The sequence below is a fragment of the Acinonyx jubatus genome, chromosome C1, assembly GCF_027475565.1.
Source record: "Acinonyx jubatus isolate Ajub_Pintada_27869175 chromosome C1, VMU_Ajub_asm_v1.0, whole genome shotgun sequence".
Classification (NCBI taxonomy): domain Eukaryota; kingdom Metazoa; phylum Chordata; class Mammalia; order Carnivora; family Felidae; genus Acinonyx; species Acinonyx jubatus.
In genome coordinates, this window is record NC_069381.1 from 51502346 (window position 1) to 51515880 (window position 13535).

The 13535-nt window shown below is 35.7% G+C and overlaps 1 protein-coding gene across 1 annotated transcript in view; it reads right to left on the minus strand.

The window, feature by feature from the left end:
* The window catches only part of ITGB3BP (integrin subunit beta 3 binding protein), a 71905-nt gene that overhangs the window by 40105 nt on the left and 18265 nt on the right, over positions 1-13535 (minus strand). Inside the window, exon 2 of the mRNA XM_053214185.1 lies at positions 10243-10285. Within this exon, the coding sequence (XP_053070160.1) occupies positions 10243-10285 (43 nt within the window). The remainder of the gene's footprint in view (positions 1-10242; positions 10286-13535) is intronic.

The window sequence follows — 13535 nt, forward strand, 5'->3', positions numbered from 1 at the left end:
TGGTATTTCCAAACAGTTTAGAGATGACTGACTCTCCCAATTATATCCTGACTTTTGCCGTCTGCTGGACCTGAAGTATAATTATGGGGCTAGGCCAGGGAAACTGTCATAAGTTTCTCTTACGAAAATCCACAAGGAAGTCCTAGGAAGGATAAGTGCTGTCTTAAACCTTCACAAATTTGCTCTGACACAGTGACTTGTCTTAAGGATAACCAAAATAATGTTCAAACAATTGAGTATGGCATTTAAGGGCCTTGAGAATTTGGTCTATCCTATGCAAATCCTCTCTGCAGCTTTCTCCTCTGTGTTCCCATACACCTTGCACATACCTCTTACTGGCGATAGTAAATTTTATTTATTTTATTTTTGAGAGAGAGAGCACCCATGTGAGTAGGGGGGATGCAGAGAAGGGACAGAGAAGAGGGGGAGAGAATCTTAAGTACGCTGGGACTGGAGCCTGAAGCAGGGCTCAATCTCATGATCAAGAGTTGAGTGCTTGGGGGTGCCTGGGTGGCTCAGTTGGTTAAGCATCCAACTCTTGATTTTGGCTCAGCTCATGATTTCATGGTTCCTGAGGTCAAGTCCCGCATTGGGCTTTGTGCTGACAGCAGAGCCTGCTTGGTATTCTCTCTCCCCCTTTCTCTCTGTCCCTCACACTCTCCAAATAAACTTTAAAAAAAAAATAGCCAGCCTAAAATAATCCTTATATTAAAAACAAAGGGGTTGGGTGTTTAACTTGTTGAGGCCAGTCATACACAGAGTGTCGGGATACTGAGGCTTTTCTTTCCAGGAAGCAGATTTATTTGTGCCAACACAGGCTCAGCAGGCTAAGACCTCCAAAAGGCTGAGCCCTGAGTGCAGCGGAGTGTGTGTGTGTGTGTGTGTGTGTGTGTGTGTGTGTGTTGCCTTTTGTACAATTTTTGCTCCTTTGTCTTCCATATATGATAACACACAGGCCGATTGGGCGGTCCATGTTAGAGAGTCAAGAGGAATGTTGCGCATGAGCACAGAGCCAGGCTGTCTTCCTTGTCTTGAGGTTTTTACCACATTCCTTAGGGAGGGGCTCTACCACAAACTGACTAAGCCACTCAGGTACCCCTGGAGACAGTAAATTTTAATAATTGTTTACATTTCTGTCTGCCCCATTAGAATTTGAGTTCCTGAAAATAAATGTCATTTCTTCATCTTTGTACCCTAGGACTCAAAAATGTGTGGATGAATGAATGATGTAAAAGGAACAGTCCAGTAACCTTGGCTAAGCCACTCTACCTTGAATACATTCATTTGTTCATTCGTTCTCATCTAATGTGAAATGACCCCTGTAGTCTCAGTCACTTAGACTATGCACATTTGGGCCTCAGCTCATTCTGTGATCTAGCTGGAATGCCCTCTTTCTTATCTTCCCGAAGATCTAGTCTTTCGTTTAGGTCCTCATTTATGATCCACTTCCTCCTGACACCCATTATCACACTATTAACTGCTTGTTCTTCTGAATTCCCTTTAAATTGTTTTCTGTAATGCTTACTCATCACCCAGCACTTACTAACTAATGTGTACAAAGAAAGAGAACAAATTGTTCTCTGAACAAACAACAGAGAAGAGGTCTTAGCAGTAGCGTAGGTGTTACCAAAAACTGAGAGGAAAGGAAAAATCAAGGTGGGCTGCAGTAATCTTACAGAAGGATTCTTGTAAGGAAGAAAGGTGAAGTTTAGATAAGTTAAAATAAAGGTACGAAAAACCTGAAATCTGGTGATACAGATGGCATAGGCTGGATTGGGGGCATAACAAAAAGTCTGAAAGCTTATGATATTGCCAACATTATAGAATTAAACTTTTGTTTGGTAGCTGACCTGAAATAGTTACATAATTCTTCATTGTCAACTGTTCTTTATTTCTAAGACACTATGGCAGAAATAGTGGCTGTATCACCTTTTTCAATAATCTTGGTATTAGTTCCAGTGTCTATAGCATCAGTTTTTGGTTTTTTTTTTTTTTTTTACAGTTAAGGTTTTATATGATAAATACTTTTTTTGTATTGGGGGAACAAAAGGCATTCCATTCTTTATTTTATGTATCCATAGTAGCCACAAATATAACTAATACCTTTTTTAAAAATCAAACTATAATATCAAGTTATGACTCTAAAGCAATCTTTTTTGTAAGGTGAAAAGGTTTTAAGTCTCTTTATCAGGTGGTTATTATTACCGCTCCACCTTGAGTTTTCACCTGTTTATATGTATTCAGTCATAAACTATGACATTTATCCAATCCTACCCTACCTTTCCAAGAATTTATTGCCCAGAACTATTTCACTGTGTATGTACAAGAAATGAAAGTCACTACCCTAATGTACATTTATGTCTATCTGTTTTCCTATTTTACCAAAAATTATTTTTTCCAATTGCCAAATATCTAAACATTACAACTATAGATCATACATTTCTCCTTGAAAACCATTTTCTAGCTTTCATAAAATAAGTCTTTGTGTGCACACGTGTGTGTGTGTGTGTGTGTGTGTGTGTATTTTCCCCTCACCTTAAAATACTGAGGCTTCTCTTCTGCTTTTTTTTTTTGGCCATCTATGTTGGTTAAAAGGAAAAATGTCTGTCTACAATTACTATACAAAGAGGGAAAAACGAAAATCTACTGTCCCCTACTATCCCACTAAATATTCTTCAATAAATAACACATTTTTATATAACTGACTATGGATACACATAAGGGCATAATCTTACCTCTCTAAGATTTTTTTTCCTCTTAAAGTTTTACCAAGGTCCTCTACCTTTAAAACCCTGAAGATGCTTAAAAGTGATCCTAGAGCCCACCTAACCCACACCAGGAACAGTTAAGAAGGTTGGGATTTCAGGGAAGACTGAGCTTCTATATGAGAAGTTCGGCATTCTTTCCACTCAGCAATAAGGAGGGCTAGCTACCAGATCCTGTAGAAAACAAAGAAAGAAAAGTGAGAAGCCTAGATTTAGCTAGAGAAGGGAAAGAATTCAGGATGTGAATAAAATTAAGGAAAGAGAAATCAATAAGTCACAATTCTATAATAATTTATAACTGCTTGTAATATTTAGTGAGTCCTTAGAGATATTTCACACCACTATTAAGAAAAAAATTCTATGATCAGCCCAAATACCACTGTACTCTTTGTAAAGAGGTCAAACCTTGTATGTTAGCAAAACTAAAATTTGGGCATTGATTTTTCTGTCCAAAAAAAAAAAAAATGAATGTTCACTTCATAATTTCAAATATATGACATTCTCCTTCAATATCTTTCACAAATTGTAACTTGCTTTGTCACTTTGTTTAAAGCATAGTCTACCAAAAAGGTGCCTGTATTTCATTGATTTTTACCTATTATAAACCATCTGGAAAGTACTAACTAAGGGTTCTTTTAGGATGAAATATGATGGAAAGGATCTGCTATTATTATTATGAACTACTAGCCTATCCTATCGGCGAAATATTTAAAACCCAGGTACTGTAGGTATGTGGGCAACCAGAAACAAAAGAAAAATTAGGGCAATTAAAGGGAGGTAATTCTTTATAACCTTACACTGGTTAATTAGGTCATAGGAATGTCACACCTAAGACATTATTATGCATTACTAGTACTATTATGGAATTTATATTAAAACACTCTAAATACTAGCTCTCTCAGGGACTTTTCACAATTTGGGCCTAGGGTTCCTAGAACAGTCACAGAGATCAACTAACTTCTTATCAGCTGCCACAATTATCATCCTTAATGGTTCTAATAATGTTGGGGTTTTGTTGTTATTTGTAATAGTAGTTATGAAAACCGAAGCATTTGGCACTAACCTCCATGATCTTCCAGGGACAGCAGGGAAAGAATATAACCAATATATTAGATCTGTGGTGATGGAAACATTCTATTTCTTGATTGGATGTCTGACACACAGGGGTATACATTTGTCAAAATTCACTGGATTGTCCACTCAACATCTGTGGATTTCATAATAGTTAATTTTATTTTGATAAAAAAAAATTTAATAGGAGGGGCGCCTGGGTAGCTCAGTTGGTTAAGCATCTGATTCTCGGTTTTGGCTCAGGTTTGGCTTCGTGGTTGGCTTTGTGGGTTCGAGCCCCACATTGGACTCTGTGCTGGCAGTGCAGAGACTGCTTGGCATTCTCTCTTTCTGCCCCTCCCCCACTCACACTGTCTCTCTCAAAATAAACTCAAAAATATTTTAATAGGAAAAATAAAACATTGGCTAAAAAAGGTGATACACTGGAGTTTCTATTTGTGTTCATTATTGTTCTACAATTTAAAAATATTAAAATATTAATTAAAAAAATTTTTTTTAACGTTTATTTATTATTGAAAGAGAGAGTCAGAGCGTGAGCAGGGGAGGGGAAGAGGGAGAGGGAGACACAGAATCCAAAGCAGGGTCCAGGCTCCGAGCTGTCAGCACAGAGCCCGACGTGGGGCTCAAACTCACACACTGTGAGATCATGACCTGAGTTGAAGTTGGACGCTTAACCAACTAAGCCACCCAGGTGCCCCTAAAATATTAATTTTAATATTAAAGATAACACTGTTCTGATATTCTTTTGCACTATAATCCTCAAGAAGATTTTAATGAAATGTTTTCAAGGCTGTTTCCCATCATTCCTTCATAAATCCTCATATTCTTCAGAATATAAAGTGAATTTCACCTCAAATATATTTTTGTCTGTTTATTAAAGTATGATTTACATAATTAAAATGCACAGAGTTTAAGTTTTCAGCTTAATGAGTTCTGATAATTGTATACTCCGATGCAAGTATCATCCAAGATAGACAACATTTCACCATCTTAGATTTCCTTGTATACCTGTCCACTCAATTTCCACTCCCTAGCCCAGAACCACTTTCTCATTCCTATAATCCCAGATACTTCTACTTATTCTTGAACTTCATATAAATTAAGTATGTAACTTTTGTCTTTGGTTTCTTTTGTTCAACATGTTTTTAAGATCATATACATTGTTGTATGGGGTTATAGTGTGTTCCTTTTGATTGCTGAATAGTACTCCTTTGTATACCTATCTGTTCTTTCCTTGATATCTTCCTCTCATTACTGAACAGCAGAAGACTGTGCTCCTGTGGGCTTTGGTGACCCTATTACCAGGGCGTGTTTATTCGGTGGTTGATTTTGCTGTACTGGGTACTTCCTTTCCTTTCCACTATACTTTTGCTATATGCTGATCCTTTACCATTCCTCTTTCCCCCAAACAAACACAATGAACAAATAAAGACTTATTGGTGCTCAAAAAAAAAAATACTAAAGAACATACAACAATTATTGTCCCCCCCCCCCCCACACACACTTGTCTAACAAGAGAGTTCCAAATATAAGAAGCAACAACCAGCAGAATTGAAAGGAAAAATAGAAAATCCAACTATAGTACCACTTTCAATAACAGATAGACCCACTAGACAGAAAATCAGCAAGAAAACAGAAGCCCTGAACAAGACTATATACAAACTCGACCTAGCAGACATCTATAGAACTCTCCATCCAACAACAGTGGAATATACACCCTTCTCAAGTGCACATGTAACATCTGCAAAGACAGAAGATATGTTAGACCATAAAACAAATCTTAGTAAATTTAAAAAGACTGAAATCATGTAAAGAATGTTCTCTGATCACAATGGAATTAAATTAGAAATTCATAACAAGAATATTTGGAAAATACAAAAATATGTGGAAATTAAACAACACACTCCTAAATAACCAATCCAAAGGGAAATTAGAAAACACATTGAGAAGAACAAAAATGAAATACAGTGTATATAAAAACTTACGGGATGCAGGGGCGCCTGAGTGGCTCAGTCAGTTAAGTGTCCAACTTCAGTTCAAGTCATGATCTCATGATTTGTGTTTGAGGCCTACATCAGGCTCTGCACTGACAGTGCAGAGCCTGCTTGGGATTCATTCTCTCTGTCTCTCTCTCTCCTCCCCCCCACCCCTCCCCTGCTCCCCTCTCTCAAAATAAATAACTTATGTGTTGTTGTTGTTGTTGTTGTTGTTTTAAACCTATGTGAACTTATGGGATGCAGAGAAAACAGTATTCAGAGTCAGAGGGAAATTTAAACAGCTACACTACAAAAGAAAGAAGCTGGGGTAGTTGGCTGGCTCAGTTGGTAGAGCATGCAACTCTTGAGGTCGTGTGATCTTGAGGTTGTGTGTTTGAGGCCCATGTTAGGCATAGAGATTACTTAAAAAACAGGAAGGAAGGAAGGAAGAAAGAAAGAAACTCTCAAATCAATAACCCAAACTTCTACCTTCAGGAACTAGAAAAAGAGCAAATTAAACCCAAAGGAAGCAGAAGAAAAGAAGTAATAAATATTAATATTAAAAAGAAAACAAGTGAAATAGACAATAAGAAGATAGTGAAGGTCAACGAATCCAAAAGTTGGTTCTTTGAAGAGACAACAAAACTAGCTAGACTGACCAAGAAAGAAAAAAAAAGAAAAAAAGAAGATTAGAATTACTAAAATCAGGAATGAAGGGGAGATATTAAAATCAATCTTGGAGAAATAAAAGGAGTTAAGGGAGTACTATAAACAATGTTATGTCCACAAATTAGATAACCTAGATGAAATGGACAAATTCCCAGAAATACACAACTTAGCAAGACTAAATCATAAAGAAATGGAAAATCAGAATACATCAACAGCAAGTTGATGGATCAATTGATTGGATCAATATTCAAAAAGCTTCTAACAAAGAAAAGTCCAGGACCAGAGAGCTTCACTGCTAAATTCTACCAATATTTAAAGAAGAATTGATATCAATTCTTCTCAAACTCTCTCCAAAAATAGGGAACAGTTTATAACTCATCCTATGAGGCCAGAATTACTCTGATATCAGAACCAGGCAAATATATCACAAGAAAACTATAGACCAATATCCCTTGTGAATATAGATGCCAAAATCCTCAACATACTGGCAAACTGAAACAAGACGTGAATAAAAAGAATTACACATTATGACCAAGTTGGATTTTGCCTGTGAAAACAAAATTGATTTAAACCAATCAATGTAATACATCATATTAATGGAATAAAGGGGAAAAAACCCACATGATCATCTCAACAACAACAACAAAAAACATTGGAGGACAGATTAATGGCGAATTTTATTATGGGTAGATCAGGCTGATAACCCCTGAACCCAATAATCAGATCATTTTGTGCTCCTGAGGGGATGCAAATAGGAAGTACATAGATTATTGATGAACTATTCTTATAAAAAATTTGAACCAGAATCTAATCAAGCCTCCAACTTTAACTGCAAGTTTTACAGGAAATATGAAGAATAGAGAAATCATTTGAAGGACACTACAAGAAAAGAATCAACTAACTCCAGAATGTGGAATATGCTTATAAAACACATACGTCAGTTTTTTCAAAATAAATTACTGTACAAAAAAAAAAAAAAAAGAAGGTGAAGTTTAACAAGATTTAAAAATACTTAAGATCTATAAGAAACATTACAATGTATAAAACTTGTTTGGATCCTGATTTTTTTTTAAGTTTTATTTATTTTAAGAGAGAGAGTGTGTGAGCACACTAGTATGTGTGCAAGCAGGGGAGGGGCAGAGGGAGAGGGAGAGAGAGAATCTCCACACTCAGCTTGGAGAGGGAGGGAGGGAGAGAAGAAAGTAGATTTGAACCAGATCAGTAAGACTGCAGACTGTGAGCTATAAAATCTCCTACTGCCCTGAAATTCAAAGTTCTTTCTAATTTCAGGAGTCAGCAGAAACCTTGTCTCAGAGAGATAAGACAAGTTTAGGTGCTAGGAATAATGAGACTTAGCAGTGTTCTACCAATCAATAGTAACAGAGTAATCTAGCTTGGGCACCCATGTCTAAATTAACAAACCTCCCCCCAAACTTGCACTGTTATTCCTTCTAGCAGCAAGCCTACTGAGTTGGCCTTGGTAGGCCTTGTTATTCCTTCTCTTCCCATCTCTACAATCTATTTATTCCACTCCTTCTCTGAGGTGGCCTGAATGAGACTAGGTATATGACCAGGCGGCCAGTTGTCCCTACAAATTCATCTGAACTGCGATTAGCAGCAGCTTGTAATAAATAATTCATCTTTATTTCTGAAAATCCGTCTAGAAACAGTGCTAGGAGGGCAATATGAGCAGCTCAAATACTGTAGGTAATGATAAACTGGAACCTTCTTTACTCCTCACTAACCATCAATAATTTGAAAGGTCCAGCAAATCATGGTACTTACAGTATACATTCTAGATTTTAAAGGAAGGTCACAGGGTATGATTCACACCTCTGTTTTCCCCATTAGGAGACTCATAAGGAAAATGACTTTTGCAGATTTGTCCTAACATCATGGAGCATTAATCTCCATGAAGGGCTGTAGCTGCTTTAGGAACAATGGGATTTGGGAGTTCTGAACATCTCTGAGAGAGGAAACAGCAGTAGATTAGAATGAGTAGGCTCCACTTTAAGCAACTGGTATATAAGAGTCATCTCCTTTCTGTGGATACCAGTCTTCTTCCTTCAGTATCATACTGGTAAGGCAAAATGACCATAAAGTTACTATGTAGTTTTATAGTTCCTCTGTAGTTTTATAGCAATTAGGTACTCTTAGAATTACAGGTGTAAGTCTTAAATGCCTGATTTTCCTTTGCATGGGCAAAGGCAGCCTCAGTAGGATCACTGACTTGTGGGTAGATTTGTGGAGCCAGGCTGCTCTAGGGCAGAGTGGAGTAGATGGAAGCATAAATGTAGCTAAAGGTAGAATCCTAGCTAGACTTAGCACCAGAGCAAAAGCTGTCCATTCTAACATGCAAACAGAGCTGCAAATGATGAGGCAAGAGTACAAATGCAGAAATTACCAGAAATAGGTCAGAAAATAGAAGAGAAATGTTGAAGAAAGGCCCAAATTAGATGCTAGGAACCTGCATTTAGCAAGTGGTGGCCATGTGATACCAAGCTAAGTCAAGCTAGCTAAGTCCCTTTGGTTTAAAGGTATAGAATTGGGCCAAACATAACAATGTATTTTTCTAATACAGGATATTAGCTGTGGTGCTGTCTACCTTGACACATCCTAATCTGAAGTAAAAATGGATAGAAAGCCTGCCATGGTGACAATTGTACTTCATAAAAAGGATGAATTCCTAAATGGCTATTCTTTGCTATTCAAATAACGTTACCATATCCCAAAGAATGGTTTGGGGATAGGAAAGAACAGTATTTCATTTCAAGCTGGACTACTCGTCTACCAAAATACCATTCTGACCAAAGAAACAGATGCAGAATTACAGTCACAGCTGCATTCTGTACAGAACAAGTTGGATAATGGTACTCTAAATTGCTAATTACACTGCTAATGATTTTTTTAGTGGCATTGCATTATATTGCCACTTTTGTTTAAATTTTTTAAAAAAGCATCTAGGAAGTTTTAAAAATGGTAAATTGTTAAATATCAGTGAGTATTCCAAAGAGAAATTCCATATAACATCCATTTCTTAAAGTGGCACTCTCATATGGGATTTTGTAGGGGTGCCATTTATTGACTAGCTATTTGTTTCAATTTACTTTCTCATCAATTTACTTGCATTTAAGATTACTGAGGCCATAAGTATCTCAGTATTAGTATTTGTATCTAGCTCCATAGTTGGTATGAAAAGATAATAAACCAACATATGTCATGATATGCTGGCACTGGGAAATGTACTATGACTAGATTTACAAAAAGTAATAGCAACAGTACAATTTTATTTTTATTGTGACAACCATGGTGAAATTTATTACAGTGTTAGTATTTTATTGTTTAATTATGCTAGCATAGCTGAGGGAGGTAATTACATTTTTGATATAAAAATGCTGTTAATGTTTTTATTTCAATTTAGCAGATTATAGAATGCAGATTAAAGCACTGCCATTGTTCCATATTGTTTCTTGCGCATTTAAAGGCAGAATATCTTTTTCCACAAACAGTAAATTAATTTCTACTGAATTATCTCATCAAGAAGGTTTCTAAATAATTTGCCTCTTAAATGAAAACCCTATTCTGGCCAGGAACTTCAATACACTGGATTTACCAACAATATTTTATAAAGAAAATGGTGTACCAATCCCAATTATGTCACAATGTTTTTTTGAAAAAATTTCTATTTATTAAGGTAAATTTGCTGTCAAAAAATTAAAAATACATTCTTGTTATGCAATTACAAACTCACAAGTACTTACTTTTGCTTCTAAGAGGTGATCCAATTTCAGTGATCTCTTAACACTGCAAACAAAATATTTAAAGAAATCTTAGATTTACATGCTTTAAGTAGCCAAATATTTAAGAGTAATAAATATAAACAAAGATTCTGAGTTACTTTGCCAACTAAAGCAGAATACCATATGATGAAAGCAAAGCAATTTTCATGGCTATGAAACTGGGTTTTTTAATAGCATATTTCAATATGGAATTGTAATGAAATATTTAAATGGATTTTTATATATGGTTCTACACACATGTACTATTGTACAATTCAAGCATTAAAGTCATATTATGAAATAATTTTAGTAAAAATTAATCTGTTTGTTTTAAAATACCACTACTGAGAAATTATACATAAGGACAAAATAATTTATACACCCTTAATGGAGATGTTGAAAGTATATTATTTGCAGAAATAATGTACTAGGTATTAAAATAAAGGTATGAACAAGGTGAAAAAAGTTTTGCCCATTATTTTAGCTTTAAACATGATTCAGTGCTACCAGACTATGACTTAACTGAGGAACAGATGCTCTATGTCTTTATAAGTCCCCAATCCATAAGAAACTATTTTTTGTCTCTCACTAAACTGATTCAGGAACATGCCAGGCTCTCTCTGTGCAAAATCTGTTCTGCTAAACTGGATGCCCAGCTGTTGGTGACAATGCTTAGAAAGGAAAGCTGAATATTTATAATACTTTATTTCGTACAGCTGTCTTCTAAAGAGCAGTCATCAACATTTTATTGAATGCAGACTAAATGCTCAAAGGAGAAAAAGGTCAATATAAATTAAAACTAGTTTTCCCGGTGACAAATGCAGCGTTAAAAGTAATTTGAACCCTGAGAAACAGAAATTACGTTATCTAAAATATTAGAGAATTTGAGCATAAAGCAAAAAAAAGGATTGTATGGTAAAATTTGAATTATAAAAAACAAAAATCTTACATCTTAGAAAATGACTATTCTTAAATAAGTGACTATTGAGGTGTTTTTTTTATTGACTTTCAAACAAGTGACAAGAACAAGAAAAAAATAGAAGAGATGGACAATTTACAAACACTATGGAGTAGCAAATATTAAATACAAAAATTTAATCTATCACTTAATTTTGCTATTATACCTACATTAGCTTAGCACATAACATTATTTGGAATTGATTAAATCACTTTGAAAATTTACTTGTATCTTTTAGAAGTCCACCTGAAATCAATTTAATGTGAATTTTCAATGAAGCAGGAAGAGACTAGAGCTATGAACAAATAAAAATGGCAGATGATCCCAAAAAGTGTGTGTGTGTGTGTGTGTGTGTGTGTGTGTGTGTGTGTGTGTAGTTTTGGAATATGTAGTACCCTATTCAGGTGTGTGAGATGTTTTAGTATTTTATAAAATTTCAGAAGTAGAGTTCAAAACTTAAAATACACAGCACAGCATTTTTTATCCTTTGTTTTTTTTTTAATTTTTAATTTAAATTTTAGCTAACTATCCTTTGTTTTTAAATACTAAGGTGTAATACTGCTTATTAGAAGGAAACAAACCCTACCCTGATATTAACTTTCAAAATATTATTGCTTTAACACTGATGATTAATTCTTACAGAAAGTAACTAATGTTTGGATTTAAAAGGTTTCCAGTTTAGTTGCTAGTGTTGATCTAAAGGCCCAAGGAAATACATAAAAGCAAATAAGAAAAGTTAGACTGTTATTTTCTATAATAACTCTAAAAACATAACTTATTGTGGATGATATGGCTTTCAGATAATTCAGGGATCCAAACCAACACCTGGTAATATTTGCATGAATCATGAAAAGAAGGCTAAGAAATCACTCAGTTCATCCAATAAGGAAGAGGTGGTGTGACATGCCCGCTATCACACAGCTTGAAGGGAAGAAATGCAGATCTCAGGTCCTGTGCATAATAAATCTTTGTTGAATTGAAGGGGAGGAGTTAAAGAAGAGGTAAAGAACAGCAAACCTACCAGAGGATTTTATGACAATCTACCTTTACTATTCTATTAGAATTGGGCCCACACAAAATATATTATTAAATTAAGCATGTTTTACCCTTTTTTTTAACCGCTCTTTTATCCACAACTGTAGCGTAAGCATGAAATTATGTTAGGTGTAAAAGGATGATGTTAATAGCAACATAGAGGAAGAGATGGTTGAAGCATATTATAAAGGAAGAACATACAAAACTCGATTAGATATATGGAAGCAATATTTTCCTAAAGTATTTACTCACTTGCCACCAGTATTCGTTGGCAATTAAAAGTGATATATCTCGGGGCACCTGGGTGGCTCAGTGGGTTAAGCGTTCGACTTCGGCTCAGGTCATGATCTCACGGTCCGTGAGTTCAAGCCCCGCGTCAGGCTCTGTGCTGACAGCTCAGAGCCTGGAGCCCGGTTCAGATTCTGTGTGTCTCTCTTTCTCTGCCCCTCCCCTGTTCATGCTCTGTCTCTCTCTGTCTCAAAAATAAATAAACGTTAAAAAAATAAAAATAAATAAATAAAAGTGATATATCTCTGGGACTTCTATAAAGTTATAAGCAGCTTTTGTGGTTACTACATTGGTTTAAAAAAATGACACCCCCCAAAAAGGCAAATGATCAAACAGACATTTCTCCAAGGAAGATATACAACTGGCCAATAAACATGAAAAAATGTTCAACATCCCTAATATTAGGAAAATGCGAATCAGAGCCACAGTGAGATACCATTCACAACCATTAGGATGTCTACTATCAAAAACCCAGAAAACCCCCCAGAAATTGTTGGCTACGGTATGGAGAACTGGAATGTTTGTGCACTGCTAGCAGGACTGTAAAATGCTGCTGTGGAAAACAGTCTAGCAGTCCCTCAAAAAATTAAATGTAGAATTGCCATATGATTCAGCAATTCCACTTCTGGGTACATAGCCAACGGAATTGAAAGCAGAGACACAAACAGGTATTTGTACACGCATGTTCATAGCAGCATTATTTCCAATAGTCAAAATGTGAAAGCAATGCAAGTGTCCATTAACAGATGAATGAGTAAACAAAATGTACCACAGATATACAATGGAATATTAGGCAGCCTTAAAAAGGAAGAAATTCTGACATATGCTACAACATAGATGAACCTTAAAGACCTTATACTAAGTGAAATAAGTCAATCACAAAAGGACAAATACTATATGTTTCCACTCAGGTGCTTAAAGTAGTCAAATTCATAAACACAGAAAATAGAGCATGGTTGCCAGGGGTTGGGAGGAAGGGTGAATAGGGAGTTAC